The sequence below is a fragment of the Argiope bruennichi genome, chromosome 1 (assembly GCF_947563725.1).
Source record: "Argiope bruennichi chromosome 1, qqArgBrue1.1, whole genome shotgun sequence".
Lineage (NCBI taxonomy): Eukaryota > Metazoa > Arthropoda > Arachnida > Araneae > Araneidae > Argiope > Argiope bruennichi.
The window spans coordinates 31,046,944-31,065,514 of record NC_079151.1 but is presented as its reverse complement, the minus strand read 5'-3'; the positions used below and the strand labels follow the sequence as shown (position 1 = coordinate 31,065,514).

General features: G+C 32.0%; 1 protein-coding gene across 1 annotated transcript in view; it reads left to right on the top strand.

The window, feature by feature from the left end:
* The window catches only part of LOC129976024 (voltage-dependent T-type calcium channel subunit alpha-1I-like), a 154,961-nt gene that overhangs the window by 55,975 nt on the left and 80,415 nt on the right, over window positions 1-18,571 (top strand). Inside the window, exons 6-9 of the mRNA XM_056089362.1 lie at window positions 2,661-2,857; window positions 4,779-5,173; window positions 9,267-9,467; window positions 15,707-15,996. Of these exons, the coding sequence (XP_055945337.1) occupies window positions 2,661-2,857; window positions 4,779-5,173; window positions 9,267-9,467; window positions 15,707-15,996 (1,083 nt within the window). The remainder of the gene's footprint in view (window positions 1-2,660; window positions 2,858-4,778; window positions 5,174-9,266; window positions 9,468-15,706; window positions 15,997-18,571) is intronic.

Genomic DNA, 18,571 nt, shown 5'->3' with positions numbered 1-18,571 from the left:
CCCCCCACACACACACACACATACAAACATAAAATTGCGAATCTTTTCAATTCCATGAACGTTATGAGTAACTCAGCTTTTTATTTTCTGGGTCTCGCAGATGGAAGTTTTTTGCTACTTCGTATAGTGAGGGAAACCAAATATAGATGTCAGAGATTTGGTGTATTTTTTGGCGTATTCCCGTATTTTTTTATTTTCTGTGTCTCGCAGATGGAAGTTTTTTGCTACTTCGTATAGTGAGGGAAACCAAATATAGATGTCAGAGATTTGGTGTATTTTTTGGCGTATTCCCGTATTTTTTTATTTTCTGTGTCTCGCAGATGGAAGTTTTTTGCTACTTCGTATAGTGAGGGAAACCAAATATAGATGTCAGAGATTTGACGATAGATTGAAATCGAAATTTTACTCAGAGCTACATTTTTAGAAACAAAATCATACACTAAATTTCATTTTTGTAAGATATTGCATCTTTCAGTTATCTCCTTTACATGCATGGGAATTTGCATACTGATAGGCTATTTGCTTTTTAACAAATTTAGTTCAAACTTTGATACGGTTCTACATTTTAGAAGCTTCAATTGTGTACCAAATTTCATCTATCTAGCTTTCTGCCTTTTAAAGTTATTATGTTCCCTTATACTCGGAAAGACGGATTTTCTCTGAATGACTTTTTTTTTTAATTTCCAAAAATGTACACATTTGTAGCTTATTTTCAAAACATAATTCTAAAAAATGTGTTTTTTAGACTCAGAAAAATCTGAAACGTGAAAGTTTGTATACTTTGTATAAAAGAAAATAAAAATTAATCGTTTTTGTGTTAGTAAAAGTAATTACATTAAACAAAACACATTTTCTTTCTCTATAGTTCATTAATATAAAACTCCCTTGGGTTTTTCCAATTCATAAATCCATACTACTTTTATGCATATCATTTCGATAACTTGTACGGCTGTAACTTTTAAAAGCACTTACATATCTTTCAATAAAGTGTTCAAAAATAAATAGAATCCCTTGTTTATCTACATTTTTGCTCTTGTAACATAATTAAAAAATAGAATAAAAAATGTTTAGGATTACTTTATCAGATACGTGGTATATCAACTTTAATTAGATTATTAGCAGACTTACATGTTGGCTAATTATGAATTTTGTTGCAATTCTCTTTAATGCAATATCTTCTAAATGCATGTATCTTTTAAACATTATACAAATAGTTAATGCATAACAAATCATCTCTTTGTAAATGAAAAAAGAATTATAAAGACTAAAATTCTAAGCAAAAATTTAGGTGAATCAGATTTAAATATATTTACAGTGAATTCATTCTTGAATGAAAGACCATAGCGCAACATTGCAAAAAAGAAAAATTCGTTGCTACACTGAGCTGCAAAAACAATGAAAAATTTATTTAGTACTTCTCTAGATACATTCCATTCAATAATTAAGCTTATTCCCTTTTATTTATCCATTCAATCCTCATATACACAGAGGAGTGAAGGCAGATAATTAAATAGCATTCCTTTAGCGATCGTCGAGTCCCTAGAAAGTAATGATTCTTCCGCTGTTGCTGCACTGCGTTTCTGAAAACCTTCCGCCATTAAATCTGTAATCATCAAGTCATTAAAATATAACTTTGGCTTTGACCTGTACTCTCGATGCTATCTATCGACTTCGAATTCCGGATTATTTTACTTTTTTATCTTATTAACTGCTATTGGAAACATTTATAACCATCCAGGTAATAATTAAGGCTCCAGGAGATTATGTTCATATTTTTTTTTTCTTTTGTTTGATTCATGGTTCCATTTCATCGCACTTTATTTTTAAAAGCTGCATAACTTTAATGATTTTTATCAATCTCAATTTTAATATCGAATTGAAGAAATCCTCCAATTTATCAAATCTTTAATGTCCAGATATTAATTCAAGCTCTTTAAAGGCCAATTTCACCCCCTTAAAAACAAAATTAACTACGTTTTGGGACGCTATTTGCCTTCCAATTACGCAATAAATTTAGTAAATTCCATGATTATTAATCAGAAAAAGTATACGTCATACTCAAAAAGTCATCTTAAAATTGTCATGTTACCTTTGCAAAGAAGGAATGCAATGAAAATAAGATACAATACTCCTTTTAACTAATATTTATAAGAATTAATCATTTAATTTTTATTAATATATAATCTTTTTAATGTTCATTAATTCATGCTTTTTACTTCACATATCAACTTATGTTCTTTAAGGACGAATTTCACCTCCTTTAAATTTATATGAACAACGTTTGGGGACGCTGTTCGCCTCCCAATTACGCCATAAAGTTGATACATATCCTTAATATGTGCCAATCCATGTGCCGATTATATTTATTGACTAAATTATTCATTATTCCATTTTCAACAGAAGTTAGAAAATGGTTTCAATATATAAAAAAAACATTGTAAGACTGTTATATATTGAGTATTTAAATCAATCCAATCTGTATCTCAGATCTCCTTGTTCCTCCTGAACCTATAATTTTAAAACCTAAACGGTAACCAAGAAATATGTAATACAATTATATCATATCAATTGTAACAAGTAGAACCAAATATTCTGATAGTATCTAACAATGCAGAATGATGCTCTTTTTTTACTTAAACAATTGAATCTTCTTTTTCTAGATTGGTTCTTTTTTCATGATCAACCTGTGCCTCGTTGTCATCGCCACTCAGTTTTCGGAGACAAAGAAACGCGAGATGGAACGCATGCGCTTGGAACGATCGACTATGAATTCTAGCAGCAGTCTTTCTAGCAACAGTTTTTCGGAACCCACCGGTTGCTACAACGAGATCGTCAAATATATCGCCCATCTGACCAGGTGAGTATAGAACAGCGAAGGCTCAGAAAACCCCCTCACTCCTGTACATTTCACTAGATGGTATCGAACAGATCAGAGACTAGTTCTAGAGGTTCATTCCGACAGATAGCATACAATCTCAAGGAGTTCTGATATTTATGTCAGATTGCATCGGTAGTTGAGTATTGTATATAGAGATAACTTGCTCGTTAAGACTATGGACAGTGGTACATCACCCTCTTCTAAAATAATTTTTAAAGTTGCATTTTCCTCCCTGAAATTTTGGTTATTATTTTATCACTTTGAAAGTCCGAGGAGCAAATGAAAATGAAAACTTGAAGAGAAGATAGAAGCAACAATCAAGAGAAATAGAGTCTAGTTCCAGTTTTCGGATAGCCCATGTAAACCTATTACACACGCGATTTATGGTTCTGAAGATTGAAATCAACGTTTTTCCTCCCTTTGAATTTAAAGATATCAGAGACTCAAATCCATAAGTCTCGACTTGAAGCTCCGATTACAACAAAATTATTTATTTTTATTCGTTCACTTTTTATTTTCGCCTAAAGTTCATTTTCATTCTCCCAATGTTTTTCCATTTTTCTCTTTTACTTTCTTTACACCCTTTGGCTGTTTATGAATTTTGATTTCACTTCGTATTCCTTCTACAGAAACATATCTGATTTATTGAATTTTCATTTATTAAAGATTGTTCTTCAAAACAGTGCACAGATATATAATAAATTTTATTCAAAGACAAATCCTTAAAAAGTGTGATAAAATATTATAAGTGTTACATGTAATAAACGGTTTATTTTACAGATCTTCAAACGATTCCATTTTCGTTGTTTCCACTGAACCAAAATTCAATACAAATTCTATGATGATATCAACATTGTTCAAAAGTCTACGAGAAGACTTAGTACCAACAAAATTTAGTAGCTAAATTTATTCTAAACATAGTTAATTGTATGGCTGTAATGCAAATTTTGTTTCCCATGTTTACTTTTTATGGATATGATGCATAAACTGCCAGATGAGGTTCATGTCATGCTCTTGTGAAAATAAAAAAGCACGGACGTTCTGAAAAACACTTGTAGAAATAGCGATGCTTCATGAATAGAAATAGCGATGTTTGATGATAATAAATTTCACATCTGGCTTTGAAATTTAAAAATTTGAGCTATTAATTGATAAAAGAGTTTTTTAAACATGCAATTTCTTAATAAATATTTTTGAAGTACCTCTTATTTTTGTGATGAAGAGTAGACACTGATGAGATAATGCTTTTGTGAATACATAATTCCTCACTTTCGAGATCCTAAAATAAACAGTAAGCTTAAACAAAAAAAATGAGAGGAATTTTTTGTTAAACTCAAATTTATCATAAAGTGTCTGCACATTATACAATAATTTTAATGGCGTTGTCATGAGTCCTTTTAATCAGAAGCACGCAAGCTTTAAGAGGGGGCATGCATTTAAAAAAAACAATGATATATCTATCGACATAGCTTTAAGCTTTGAGATCAAGACACATATCAGAAATAACAAGAGAACTGAGAATGTTGTATCGAGATACAAAGAGAACACTTTACTATCACAAAGAGTGCGCTTAAATAGTTCCTTGGCGAAAGAGCTAGTTTCGAAACCTTTTGATACTTCCTCGCATTAACTAAACACTTACACAACACCAAAATGAAATCATTTTGACCACGACCAGATGTATATTTTGTCGTGGAACAAATGATTTCGACGATGTATAATGTACGAACAAATGATGTCGACAATGTGTATCACCTCACAACATTCAATAACTGTTTGATAGGCTTAAAACTTCAACCGACGATTTCTGATTCTGTGATATTATAGTTGCTTATAGATGGTCATCGGCCATTTTTTGCAACAAGAATTAGGTCTGAATCAGCTTCGGTATTTTTTTCAGGTGCGGCAGGCGGCGACTCCTCCTCTGGTACAAGCACTTCCGCAGAAAACGACGCAAAGAGGAGTACGGCCGTACCAGCATTTCTCTGAGGCGGAGAACCCGGCGCTCCTCTTCCCAGCAGCGTGGTTCCTGGTCTTCTTCCTCCAAACATCGTCGGTCTTCCGCCTCCCTCAACGGCAACAGTCAGACCAGGAAGACTTCAACCCACGTCCACCCTATGCCAGAAATGGCAGTCCTACAAGTTCCGTTCGCGGAGAGCCCCCAGGCTCCGTGCGCGAGTCCGGAGATTTCCGACATCGATCTAATTGGCTCTCCTAGGAGGCCCAACCTGGACGTGCCCAGAGATCAGCCTTCTTACAGTGGGAGCGATTACCTCTTCTCCACTGACTCCTCTGGTAAGACTTCCCGAGTACCTTTTATGGAACAGCTAATAAAAATCCAATAGCGTGGAAATAAAACTTAAGGCCAAACGTCATGGCAAGATTGATAAAATAATCTTGTACCTCGGACTTTAAAAATAATCTTTGTCTTGGGAATAAACAATATACCAGTGGAGGATTTGGGCATTTTGCGGCCCTATGCAGTGCACATTTGGAAATATCTTTCTTTAAACTACTCTATGTAGTTCCACATTTCATCTGAATTTACCGTACATCTGAAATTAAATTTTAGTTGTAACAGTCAGAATATTTTTTATTAAAAGTATGCATTATGCAAAAACATATTCAATATGGAAAAATAAACTGAATCTTCATATATCGATCATCTTCAATAGAATTAAAAACGAGAGTCAAATGTTAGTGTAATAATGAAAATAATTTGAGTCTTACTTCAACAATATAATGTATTGCTATAAAATACACTTTAAAATATTTTTTAAACAATTAAAAATAAGAAAGAAATTAAACGGCAATAATTTGATAACATTGAGGAAAAAAATTTGTATTTTAAGATTATGTAAAAATTACTTTTGAGCTGTAATTTTTCAGGAAGTTATGTCAAAAAGGCGTTAAAACTGATAATTAGTCTGATAATTAGTTATAAATGAATGCCAATTGTATCCAAAATAATATAACATATGCAGTCTCATTAAGAAACTCCTTTTGTGATCTATATCTCTTCCAGATTTTTGCAAAGGGTTACTGTTTTGGATGATAGAGCACAATGCATTAATAATACATTGAATTAAAATTTTGAATTATTTTTTAAATGTAGGAAATAATCGAATGACAGAAATACAAATTTCTAGAAAACCGGCAAGTTGAAATCTTTCTTTTACATTTTAACACCCAGCTGTAAATTTCACGAATGTCCTATGTTTAACGTCCATCATCATATGCAATTATTTCCGGATCTTTTACAAACACATAAGTAATTTTCGAGCATTCTAGGGGCTTCACTAAATTGCCGGCTGATTCTTCTAAAATTTCAGTTGAACAGTTTTACTGCTGTTAAATTTGCGAGGTGAAAGATAATATAATCCAATGCAACAATAAAAAAAGAACGGGTCATCAAGATTATATGTACGAACTTAAAGGTACTTAAAAGCTATGGTGCATTATTGGCTTCTAGCGTTTGGTTGCATAAGTGTTAATGGCACATTATCATTACTTCATGGCCATCATCATTACGTAATGGAACCTTCCGTCCTGAGGACATCACCTAAGCCCTGGGTGAAAGGAAATATGCTTTAATATTGCGTAATGGTCCACTCGTTCGGAAAGCGTAACTTTCGCTTTAGAGATCAAGTCATTTCAGCCCCTGAAATTCGTTTTCAGTTAGAAGCTTCTTCTGTCTTTTCTTAAAGTACTAGACTTGTTTAATATGCCGAGTTTTCTTTAATTAAAATTTTTATTGTGGAAATTAGAGCATGCTTTTACTTTAAAGCAAATTAAATAAACATGCGCAAGGAATTGGTCAAGCATGATTTAAAATTATAGAGAGAAGTGGTTATCACATTAATGCTAAACTAGCAGCCTATGGCAACCAGGTTGCTCGTCCGGAATATTAGCCATATGTCTGTTTAACAGTTTTTCCTTATTATTTGATTTGGCATATTTAGCAATCAACTCATTTCTTCTGGAATATTAATTTTATTTGATTAAGGTTTTTTCTTTTATCTATTATTTCATATTCAAAGTCCCTTAGGAATAATATTATAAGTTTCAAATTAAAATAAATTTAAATAGCGTTAATTTAGTTACCATACACCTGTTGTTCTCTGTTTATATACGAATTGGTGGAATGGAATCGCCAAATGTCAAAATCGCATGAAAATCGTAATTTTATATATTGTTTTCAGTAAGAAATCGATGCTGCAAAAAGGACAACTAAATTAATTCATCCAATTGCATGTCAACTGGATTAAAACATGTTGCTAGAAAAATTAAAGGATGGCAAGTATTTACTTAACATACTGGGCATATACTTAATAGGCTATGTTTTTAATTCTTGAAAATATTTAATGAAATAAAAACTCATATGCATTATTGCATACGTTAAAGGTTATTTAATGTTTTGTATTAAAGGTTAATGAAATAAATATCCCATTATAGCTTAATTAAAAAATTTTATCAACCAATTTGTTTGTTTAGTATAAGGTTATCTGTCTTAAACATTTCCTGTTTATTATGTGATAAGAATGAAAAAAATCAATTTAATGAAAATCTGATGAAAATTATTTATCAGTTTCTTAGAATGCTTTCAAATTGAAAGCATTTTAATTTTATCTCTTTAGAATTAAATAAGAATGCGCTGTTGAATTCAAAAACAAAATGTTACTAAGAAACTTGTAAAATAGTTGTATCATCATATAAACTAAATGAAAGAACAATACGATGCTTTAGAAATAAAAAAACAAAATAACTGAAGATGGAATTAAATTTCCAAAAGCATTCTCAGAAAATATTTTTAAAAAAAATCATTAGAAACAAATCAAACACAGAATTTTGTGAAAAGTAAAGTTTTTTTTATCAATATTTCTTAAATATGATTTCTAAAAGAAAAATATAATAACTAAGAAAATAAAATGAAAAAAAATATAGAGAATTAGAAAACAGCCAAAAACAGTGCAAGATGATTATAAATGTGTAATCCAATCTTTCATGCCTATGAAAATAAAATAAAACAAAGTATAGCCTTGTTGTTCATCAGATATAAAAAATAACTAATTAAAGTTTAAATTCAACTCAGTTATAAGAATTTTGTGGGAGCTCCTCCAGAAATGTGAAAGATATTGAAGCGGTACGATAACACATCCCACATTTATTTATTTTTTCATTCTTGGTGTGAGAGTTTAAAAGGATGTAGATATGCTATGCGTGTATGGCAACATTTGATTATTTTATTGGGTTACCTCAAACAGTAAGTATTTGTTCCCCCGATAACAACAGACGTTGACAAACTTAAACTATATATTTACAGGCTTTCTAAGTGTCACATTAAAGATGCTGATAAAATGTGGGATGAGCCATCATGTCGCCTTCATGTTTTTAGGAGTTTACAATGAACATTTATAAGGTGTTGAATTGAAGCTTTCTATTATTCTTAATTTCCAACGAATAATAAATTTCTACTTTGTTTTGTTTTTAATAGCCTTGCAAAGTTGAGATATTCGTTTATAATCAACCGGTACATGCTGGTAGGAAAGTATATTTCGCTAGTTAGAACTTATCAAATGGACTTAAAATCTTTTTATTTAATAAGCTTGAAATGAAAAACATCATTTTAAAACGTTGGAAAGTGCAAACTAAATTGTGATTAATATTTTTTTATGTATCAAAGAAGAAGAACTTTATAAATTGTAGTTTTAACAATGGAAAAATAATCGCTTTAAAGAATTTGTTGAAATAATGAAATTATTTAATTCCATTATAAGATGATCATATGAAAAGGTAATATTAAAAATTCGTAATTAATTAATTAATTGAAATTCTTATAATTAATTTTGCTCATATGTATAAATTAAGCAAAAAGAAATGTTCTGAGATAAAGAATATCCTTATATCATACATAAGTTTTCCTTATCTCATACATAGATTTTCCTTATCTCAGGATTTTGTGAAATTTAATGTACATGAAGAGATGGATTTTTCTTTTATAAATAAGAATCTCAACAGAAATTTCTGTCAAATTATATATTTTATTTTATTAAAAAAAATTACAATTGTGAACAGAATCACAATTTATTCATCTTAGATCCAGGCTGCACCAATTCAGGGATCAAAGTTCATTTCTGATAGATTTCTGACTTCTATTTAAAATATATATTAAATTCAAATAATTAATTGAAACAAATTCTTATTAAAAATTTTAAAACATACGACATTCTAAATAAAATTATTTATGGGTTCTCATAAATCTGATATACTATGGGAAAACACCTCATGATATGTTGCACTCGTTTACTTCTTAAAGTGTCATATTAACTTTTTGCATGTTTTCTGTTAAATTTTAAAACGTACGTTTCATTATTTCAACCCTTTTTAGTGCCAACACTGCCTCAAGATGCTGGAAAGGAACCCTCCCCGAGGGTGTCCATTTCTCTTGAGCCAGGGCGAAGGCGTGTGTCTAGCGGCAGCAAAACATCCCGCCTCACTTGCGCCCAGTTACTGGCCCTCAGCGGCACGCAGGGGGCCGCCCTGGCTGCCAGCTGCAACTTCTCTGTGCACAGGTTCTGCTCAGGAAGAGGTGAGAAACGCAAGCGCGTCTTCCTTTAACGTACTTTATTCTACATACAATATTATATCAATATTTCTTTAGAAAAAAAAAGCACTTTGGCAAAAATAATTTCAAAAAACATTCTTTATTTTACTAAACACTAGAATTGTTTGCTTCATTTTTTTTTTTACTTTATTAAAAATAGTCATGATTGCTTGATGAGCTTGTTTGACAACAGGTTTCCATTAGTTTTTCTTTAAAATTAATTTTGTTAAAACGGGGGAGCAGTCTCTAAGAAATTTATAGCAGATTCTCTAATAAAGGTATCACCCCCTCCCTGCCCCATGCAGAAAATTATGAATCACGAGAACTCAGATTTTTTTTTTTTTTTTTTCAGAATCCCGCGATGTTTCCTATTTTGAAATAATTGTCATCCATTTTATAACTGACTATCACTGGGAGGGGGAGGGCGCTTGATAAATAAGTGTAAAATATTAATGCATAACTATAGTTTGTTAAAATAAATAAGTGGAATACTTAGCACCATTAAAAGCGGGTTTAAGAGCATTGGGCTTAAAAAAATCAAGCAATGGTTCCTTATTCAAGTAAAAACTTATTATAAAAAATATATAAAATGTCTGTAGTAAAATAAGATAAAATAATAAAAATAATAGTAATAGTAAATAATTTTTAAAAAAGAGATTTTATCATTCTTAAATTAAAGCATTTTATTCTTAAATTTTCCCGATCCATTTTCTTTCATTTTTCTTTCATAAGGCCCACAAATACCTATGTTACTCGTATTTCTCAAAGAGCACTAAAAATACTAGAAAAGTATAGCATCCATGGTCTTATTGCAATTTTCGCCCAGCGACTGAAGTGGGAAGGATCGAGGGGAGGCAGACAATCTCATAACCGAAGCCAGATGATGGATGGAGTCTGAAATCTGGGGAGAAGACAAACAACATGAGTCCCGTGTCGTCTCAAATCGGTTGAATGACACAGACGCAGACGCATCAATAAGACGTGATGACAGGGAAATGAAATGATAAAGAGAGGTCAGGCTTAGTAAAAAACCATTCACTTCGACTTCATTTTTTAACTATATCTATTCAAGAAACAACGTTTTCGCTTCGCTATGTTAATAAAGAGCAAATGAGAATGGGAAATCAAATGAGATGGTTGAATCTCCTTTATTAATGAAATTTTTACTGCCAATTGTAAGCTTTTGAATAATTCTTATTCATAAATTTACGCACATAAATTTGTCCTGAAATCCTGAAGAGTACGTGTTAAATTAATTTAAAAGAGTCTTTAAAACAAAATTTTATTAATGTGCTAAATATTAGATTTTTATTATTTTACAATTCTTAATCTCGTGAAAAAAAATTCTTAAATTTCCAAACACGAAATCAAAATTATATCTAATCATTGGTTTATTGATATTTCTGAAAATTTTAAAATAGTATTTTTTCATCCAATATATAAAATTTCAAAGTTCTAGCACTCAGGAACTAAGAGAAAAATTTATTACAAAATTTCATTTTTAAAAGCATGAAAGAAGTGAAATTGAATAAAACTGTATGATAATAAACAATTCCGAAGTTTTTAGTCTTAAATTCTTGTTTTGAAACAGTAAGTAAAATGGAAAGTCAAATTGCCTTAAATCAACAAAGGCCGATACGTCAGAACATTTAATTGAAAATACAAAATGTATTTCTTTGTTTTGTATGCTAGTGCATGATAAAAATTTGTATAAGAGTGTATAAAAAAGAAATATGCCTCCATTTGCGTTCTACTTGAACATTTGTAAATTACTCAGATTGTGCTGACAGACAATAGACTTCTGAGAGCTAATAAAATTTGAGTTTGTTAAACACTTGTTACTATAAAACTATATTCCTAATTCAATACAAATATTGGAAACTAAATCCATAGTTCCAATAAATATTTTGTGTTCTTTTTAACTTAAATTAGAAATAAATTCTAACTAAAGAATCCATTTTAGAAGCGTATTTTTTAAAAAAATGCTTTTATAAAAATAGGGATTTAAATAAGGTATACAAGTAGATAAATGAGGCTGGTTGGTAGAGCGTCGGATTCGCGTCCCTTAGGTTGCGAGTTCGAACCCCGCCGGCCGAAGACTCCCCGCGTGCTTTTCGTGGCCGACGCGCGTTAAATCTGTCTTGGTCACAAATTCCTCCATATCGAGAGTAATACCACTGGGGGTGCTGGATCAGGGGTGATCGTTCTCTGATTCAGGTATAAATTACGATCTGTGGTTGAGTGAATGAAGTCCGCCCCGTAAAAAGGGTTGTGACGTGTGTGTAACTAAGTCGTTCTCTTGGCCCTAGATGGCGCTACTATAGAAACAAGAGGCGCTCCCCCCAGGCTTAAATCCGCTAACTTCGTACAGCGGGCTTGCCTATGGCAAGTGCCATAAGAAACAACAACAGTAGGTAAATTTTAGGAATTTTATGTACTTATGTACTTGTATAACTTATTTAAAACTATTCATTTAATGCAATACAAATATTTGAAAACTAAATCCATAATTTGAAATATTTTGTGTTTATTTTTTATTTATTATATTTTTATTAACCTAAATTAAGAATAAACTTTAACAGAAGAAACCATGTTTAAAAATGTTTTTTTTAATGCTTTTATAAAAGGAGGTATTTTAATAAGCTATACAAGTGGATAAATTTTGGGAACCAAAATGAGGAGTCAATTCTTCTCGTGTACATCAAATGCACATATAAGAATCATGTGACGATTGTGAAAATAGGCGAACATTCTTAAACGTTTTTTTTTTTTTTTATCAAAATAGTTCTTTTTGCTTAATAAAAAAAAAGTTTAGAGTTAGATTTTATGAAATTACATTTATTCTTATTTAAAATGGATGGGATAAGTGAGTGAACAGCACGTTAACGAACTTTTATAATTCATAACAAGTCACTGTAATGTAAACTAAATGAAATCCACATAATATTAAAGCATTTTGTTGCAGACTAGTTGCTTGAATTTCTTTATTCAAATAATAATCTGATTAAAGAAGTGAATAAACATGGGGGTGTTAACATCAAATTTTGTTATTTCAAAATTATCATTGAACAAAACCTTGGATTTCTAATTAAATTGCAAATAGCTCATTCCGGAGGCTTTAACCCTTTCGCATAAAGATTTAAACAAAACTTCAAATAAAAGAGATTTCAATTTGCGTTGAATCAAAGAAAACTAATTAGAATTCACTCCCTCTAAATTCTAATTAAAATACATAAGCTCGTTTGCTTTTAAAAACCATGTCTTCTGTTACCAAGGGCTAGTTAAGACGACTTCTCTTTTTGTCTCGGGACTGTTATTAGTCACATGACGTAAGGGAGGCAGGGGGAGTTTCAGGTATTAATAATTTCTACCGCTTATTAATCCCCAGGCGGATGGTAATGGAAAAAAATTGCAGCATATCAAGTTTCAGACAAAATCTTAACCTTATTCTAAGCGCTGAGTAGCTGTTCCAGTCGATTTGGAAGAGTGTAATTAATTTATTTTGAAACATCTTCTGCCTTCTGAAGATAATCATAAGCATGAGGCATTTCCGCGCGGGTAGACCGGAGGTCCTATTTAATGAGGTGCGCTCGCTGCTCCCATCTGAGATTTGCATTATGATTCACTTTTTTAGGAGAATGACTCTTTCATGCGGTACTGAATTCCCAGTTTCAACTTTAGGGAAGTGTGGTTGTGCCTTTTAGGAAGATAAAAACATCTCTAAAACTAACTGCGCCCAAAACTAAGCCTTGGAGATAGACGCTTTAACAGAGTTATTTATGTTTATTCTAATTTATTTAAAATAAATTAAAAAGTCTTGAAACAAATGTTTAGTATATATTACTACATTTAAATACAAGATGATTCTAAAGTCTAACATATGTATTTTTTAATCTTGATTATTTTTATTCTCTTCTCAAATAAACTTGAAGGATGGTTACAGTAGAAGAAAGAAACACCGTTTCTTTATGTTCTTTAAAATGGAATGAGAAAATTAAAAAAGCCAGACTATATTTGGTCAATTATCAAGAATAAAGTGAACGACTCAAGTTTGCTGATAGTATCTTTGAAGGAGAGCATTCTGTGAGACTTTCAGTGATACCCTAGACTGTACAAAAGGCAGAGAACAAGAAGAATAAGTTGGGAGTTTGATATTCTACAGCTCACAATATGAAGGATTCACTTTCAGCTTATGGACAATCTTGTTGTGGTTACGTTACAAGCAAAGAAAGAATCCTACCAGATCAAAATTGTCCATAAGCTGGAAGCTGAAGATGTTGCAGCTGGACAGAGTATGTTTATGATCGACCAAATCTCCAACCAACCGAAGTGTGTTTTGTCAGTGGAAAATGTCGCTTTGACGCAGTATGTGCTGTTCACCGACGAAGCTAGATTCCATACCTGGCCTTGTATTCTGCACGGTTCCGCCGAACTGAAATTACTGAACTGTTAAAAAACTGAACTGCATTTGCAGAATTTGAAATAGCAATAAATATGGTGAAGTGAGTAATTCGTCGAATGGTGGAGCGATGGAGAATATGCTTAGACATGCAATTTATCCACACTGAAATGTACTGAATTTGAGGATTATGGTGAATTGTAAAATATTGTGAATTATTATGAAAAAATTGTTTTTGCAGGAAATGTATAATGATCTTGTAATCGTCTACAAGATGTCTCACTTATAGAAGTCACATGACCAGCAAAGGCTTATGGTTACGTAAATAGTTTCATACCCCTTTTTTTCCTAAATGTTCTTTGTTATGTGTTGTGAGGTTTGTCCGTTTTTTGCTTTAAAATCAGCTTTTTGTTTTTCATATACTTGATTTTTTGCAAATGCAATTGTTTTGGCAATGTTTAACTGTCAACTTTTGCTTTTTTTCTATTTTGTAATGCTCTGTTATATCTAATTTGCCTTTCTTGCATTTCAATTGTTAATGTCGTGTAATGTCGTTTGGATGTTTTGTGAAATGTTTCAACCAGAGTGTTGTGTGTATATTGACTTCGATATGTAAGATTAGTACTATATTAACTTTCTAAATGGCCCAGTCTGTTAAACATTTCTTTTGTCGAAGTAATATATATATATATATATATATATATATATATATATATATATATATATATATATATATATATATATATATATAATATATTCTCCTCCTTTGCCTGTAATGTAAGATCAGCAGACTGGAAGTCGAATGGATAATTAGAGTCTTTCAGTGTGTTTACCATTTCATGTTAGCAACACTAATTAAATAAAAGTAATAGTCTCAGGGGCATGAAGGGCTGCTATATTTTGTTTTACTGATATTATAAATATTGAATGTTGGCCTTACTTGTGAGTTTTATTTATTTGTATCCTGACAATTTCAATTCCTCTCCATTGACTGCTATTTATTGTAAAAATGCATGTTTGTTTATAGTTTTTAAGACAATGTAATGCCTATTTGAAAATAAAAGTAAAAATTCAAATGATTGCAGGATAAATATTCCGAATGAGCCTAAAAACTATTCTTTTCGGCATTAATCAGATATAATATGCCATTTTACATTCTATATTGACAGCCTAAAATTAAAAACAAAGTTGAAAAATTCTTTTAAATCTTAATATTTGTATGAAAATACGCAAAGCATTTTATTATATTAAATTTGCTACAGCCTTACATAAATGCCCATTAATAGATTAAACTCCTCATGAACATCTAATATGATCCTTAATTTGGTTTAATCACATTAATGCCTCATTTGGAAGTAGCACTAAAGCAATTTTAGGATGAATGTCGTATTCTGAAATTCGGACAGATGATGAAAACGACACCTGAAATGACATCCCTTTTCCAAATTTCCAACATCACTGGAAGAACATTTTGTTCGTCTCGGCAGATGTAACGTACACTAGACCTCTTTAACAAAAGTGGAATCGTGTTTCGATCCTTAAACTGTCCGATCTTAAAGCCCAGATTTTAACATCTAGTCGTCAAGATCCTTTTTGATCATGTGCTTATATTTCTCAGTACCTAAACCTAAAATTCCATGATAAGTATATATTTTATTAGGGATTTACCTTTATTCCTAGTGAAAATGCATGCGACCCTTGTTATTCTTAATGCATCTCAGAACTCACATAATTCTAATTCATGAATTCTAGCATAAACGTTAATATACAGAAGCATAAAATTCACGTGAAATGGATCCGAGTCAAATTCACCCTTCCATTTCAGGTGAGAAGCATATGTCTGCGCCCACCCTCATCTTCTACTACCCGGAAGGCGAGCACCCCAGCGGTCGTCCTGAGGCCGTGGAAGGCAGCGAGGGGGAGGACGAAGAGGGCAGCAGCGACCTGGACGACTTCTCGTTCCTGGAACGTTACAAGTCGTCCATGTGTTGTCGCTGGTGGAAGCCCAAGCAGGCGAAGCTCAAGCAACTCGTCGATCATCGGTATTTTCAGAGGGGGATTCTGACAGCCATTCTCGTCAACACCTTGAGTATGGGCATCGAGTACCACAACCAGGTGAGATCATTATAAAGCTGATTATAAAGCAATATTATTATCACGAACAAATTGTGTGTATGCTCTGCAGAAGTACAGCAGCATCTAGCCATTGCGATTTATTTTTAGTTAATAAATCTAACCAATATTTTTTTTTATTTTGCACATAATATTTAAATATAATCTATATAAAAACGCAATTATCTGTCTAACATTCTGTCATTTTTTTTTTTTTTTGCACTAACATAAATAAGAAGCTAATAAAAATCGCTCTATAGACAGAACAACCAAGGAAGCATTATTTCTTCAATTCTTCTTGTGTTGCAATGCTCAATAGTATACCACACTGGCTACTCTACCCCGCTTAATTAAAGCATGTGGATTAAATCTGAATGACCAGAGCATTGACATCATTGGCGAGAACTTAGGTTGTGTCCTAAGGGCCACCACCGGCCAAAATACACAACGGTACATTACTTCCCGTGATCGGTAGGAAGTAGCCGACACTCATCATATCTGTACCTCTCCAAACGGCGAGAACCAACGGCCATACGGGAAGCTTCTCATCCACATATCTGAAGTACCCCCCCCCCATATCTTGGGAGTTGGCCACTAGAATATGGGGTTTTCTTAGGGAATGCGGGTGGTTAGGAATTGAGGGAATGCGGGTGGCCAGCTTTTTCCTGAAGCTTTCAAGAAAATGACATCCTTGAAAATACTAAAGCAGCGTGTAAAATTTGAGAGTAGATTGTGGGAGAATTTTTCTATTACCATGAAAGATGCGTTTTATTTCCAGACCTTTGAAGAAAATGGACCAGGGAAAGAGTTTCATGCCCCCGGTATTAATGAGAGGTAACAAATGGTAGCAGGAGTCAAGAAAGGGATTCGGAGAATACTCAAGTCCCTTCAGGGGCATATTTGTCCCACCTCTTAGTAAGGAAACGAAAAGCAAGAAAAATTTTCAGCTTTAAAATATTTTATTGTCAGGACATGCAAATTCCTGTATACATATTTTAAGGCCATTTTTTTATATAGTACCCCTATGGATACCGCAGAGATATAACTCAAGTTGGCAGCACTGCGATAGACATCAAAAGCATACCTGGTATATACAAGCGCGAAAATTGTTTTAAGGGTGTTAGACTAATCAATGACGTCAGCGGCAGTCACTTCTAACAACTCTTGTAATAATGAATGAAATAAATCTTTTTCCAGTTAATCATTCTGGCGTTGCGCCGAAATCTCCGGATGTTTTTCATAATTTTCGCCTTCTCAACTTGATTTGTAACACTATGTTCTACTAGAATTTGAAGACTTCTAACAACCTTCTAAGTTCATCGGACCAATATTGGGGCACCTTGTATATTAAATTGCGACAACATGAATGAAGTAGTTTCTCCTTGGAAGTTTTAACGCTATTCTTACCGATATATATATTCCATGGCGTGTGTGTATATATAGACACCAGGGAATAAGAATATAAAAATAAAGGAATGTAAAATACATTTGTATATTGTAAAAAAAATGAAAAATAATCAGGCACATAATAAAAACCAAAATAATAAATTAAATATTAAAAATATTAATTTAATCTAAACGAAACAAGATATAAAATATATGCAATACAATATGGAATTAAGATATTGATTTCCGTAATTTAATATGGAAAGAAAATCTAACAAATAAGTATATGATAAAATAAAATAGTGTAATAATAATAATATTTTTTTAAAAAAAATGAAATCTGTAAAATAATTTAGAGAAAGAAAGGACAATGGATACTTTTTATCTAAAATAGGATAAAAAATGGAAAAAAACTATGTATGAAAGAAAGTTATATTCTAATGTAGTGTAAAGCTGTATAAAAAGAATGTTATGTTTTTTAGACGAATTAATAATAAGGTTCTGATGCATTAATAATTCAGCGATTTTTAATCCTACTTACTAAGATGAATGTTCCAATATCTTAATCCGCACTAAACTACCACATAATAAGAAATTGTTAATCTTAACACTGTATACCGAAGAAAAAGCTAGACTTCCTCAATGCATGTTGTTTCTACTTAATGCGTGTAAATAAACGTATTTTCCCTTATTTTCTCAGCTCTGATCAGAAAAGAAAATCCAGCCAATTCTTTCGATTTAAAGGATTTCGTGGCGGCTTTAGAAACCAAGATACAGATCCTGGATTCATTGATTTTTCCCACTCAGAAAAAACCGACTCAGAATCCCTAATATATAAAAAGAAAGCAACAAACTTGGAATTCTGGAACATCTGTAGTAAAGCTTTGGAAACTGGATGTCTTCTTTTGTTTCACTAGAGAAAAGCTGTTGCCAGATTCCTTAATTAGTATTCTCTCTAATCAAATCGATTGGAAGACTTGAATGATCTGAAAGACTTTTAGATGCGTTCTCCAATTATTTTCAATTGGAGGCGTTTAACACTATCTGATCGGTTGCATTTTAATTAAGCCTTCAAACTTTTTCCCTTGGGAATACGCATGGTTTTTTGGATGTTTGTTTGTTTTTTTTTCATTCAGAGAGTAAGAACTTGTAATTACTGTTACAGCTTTACATCAACTGTTTTTTTTAAACA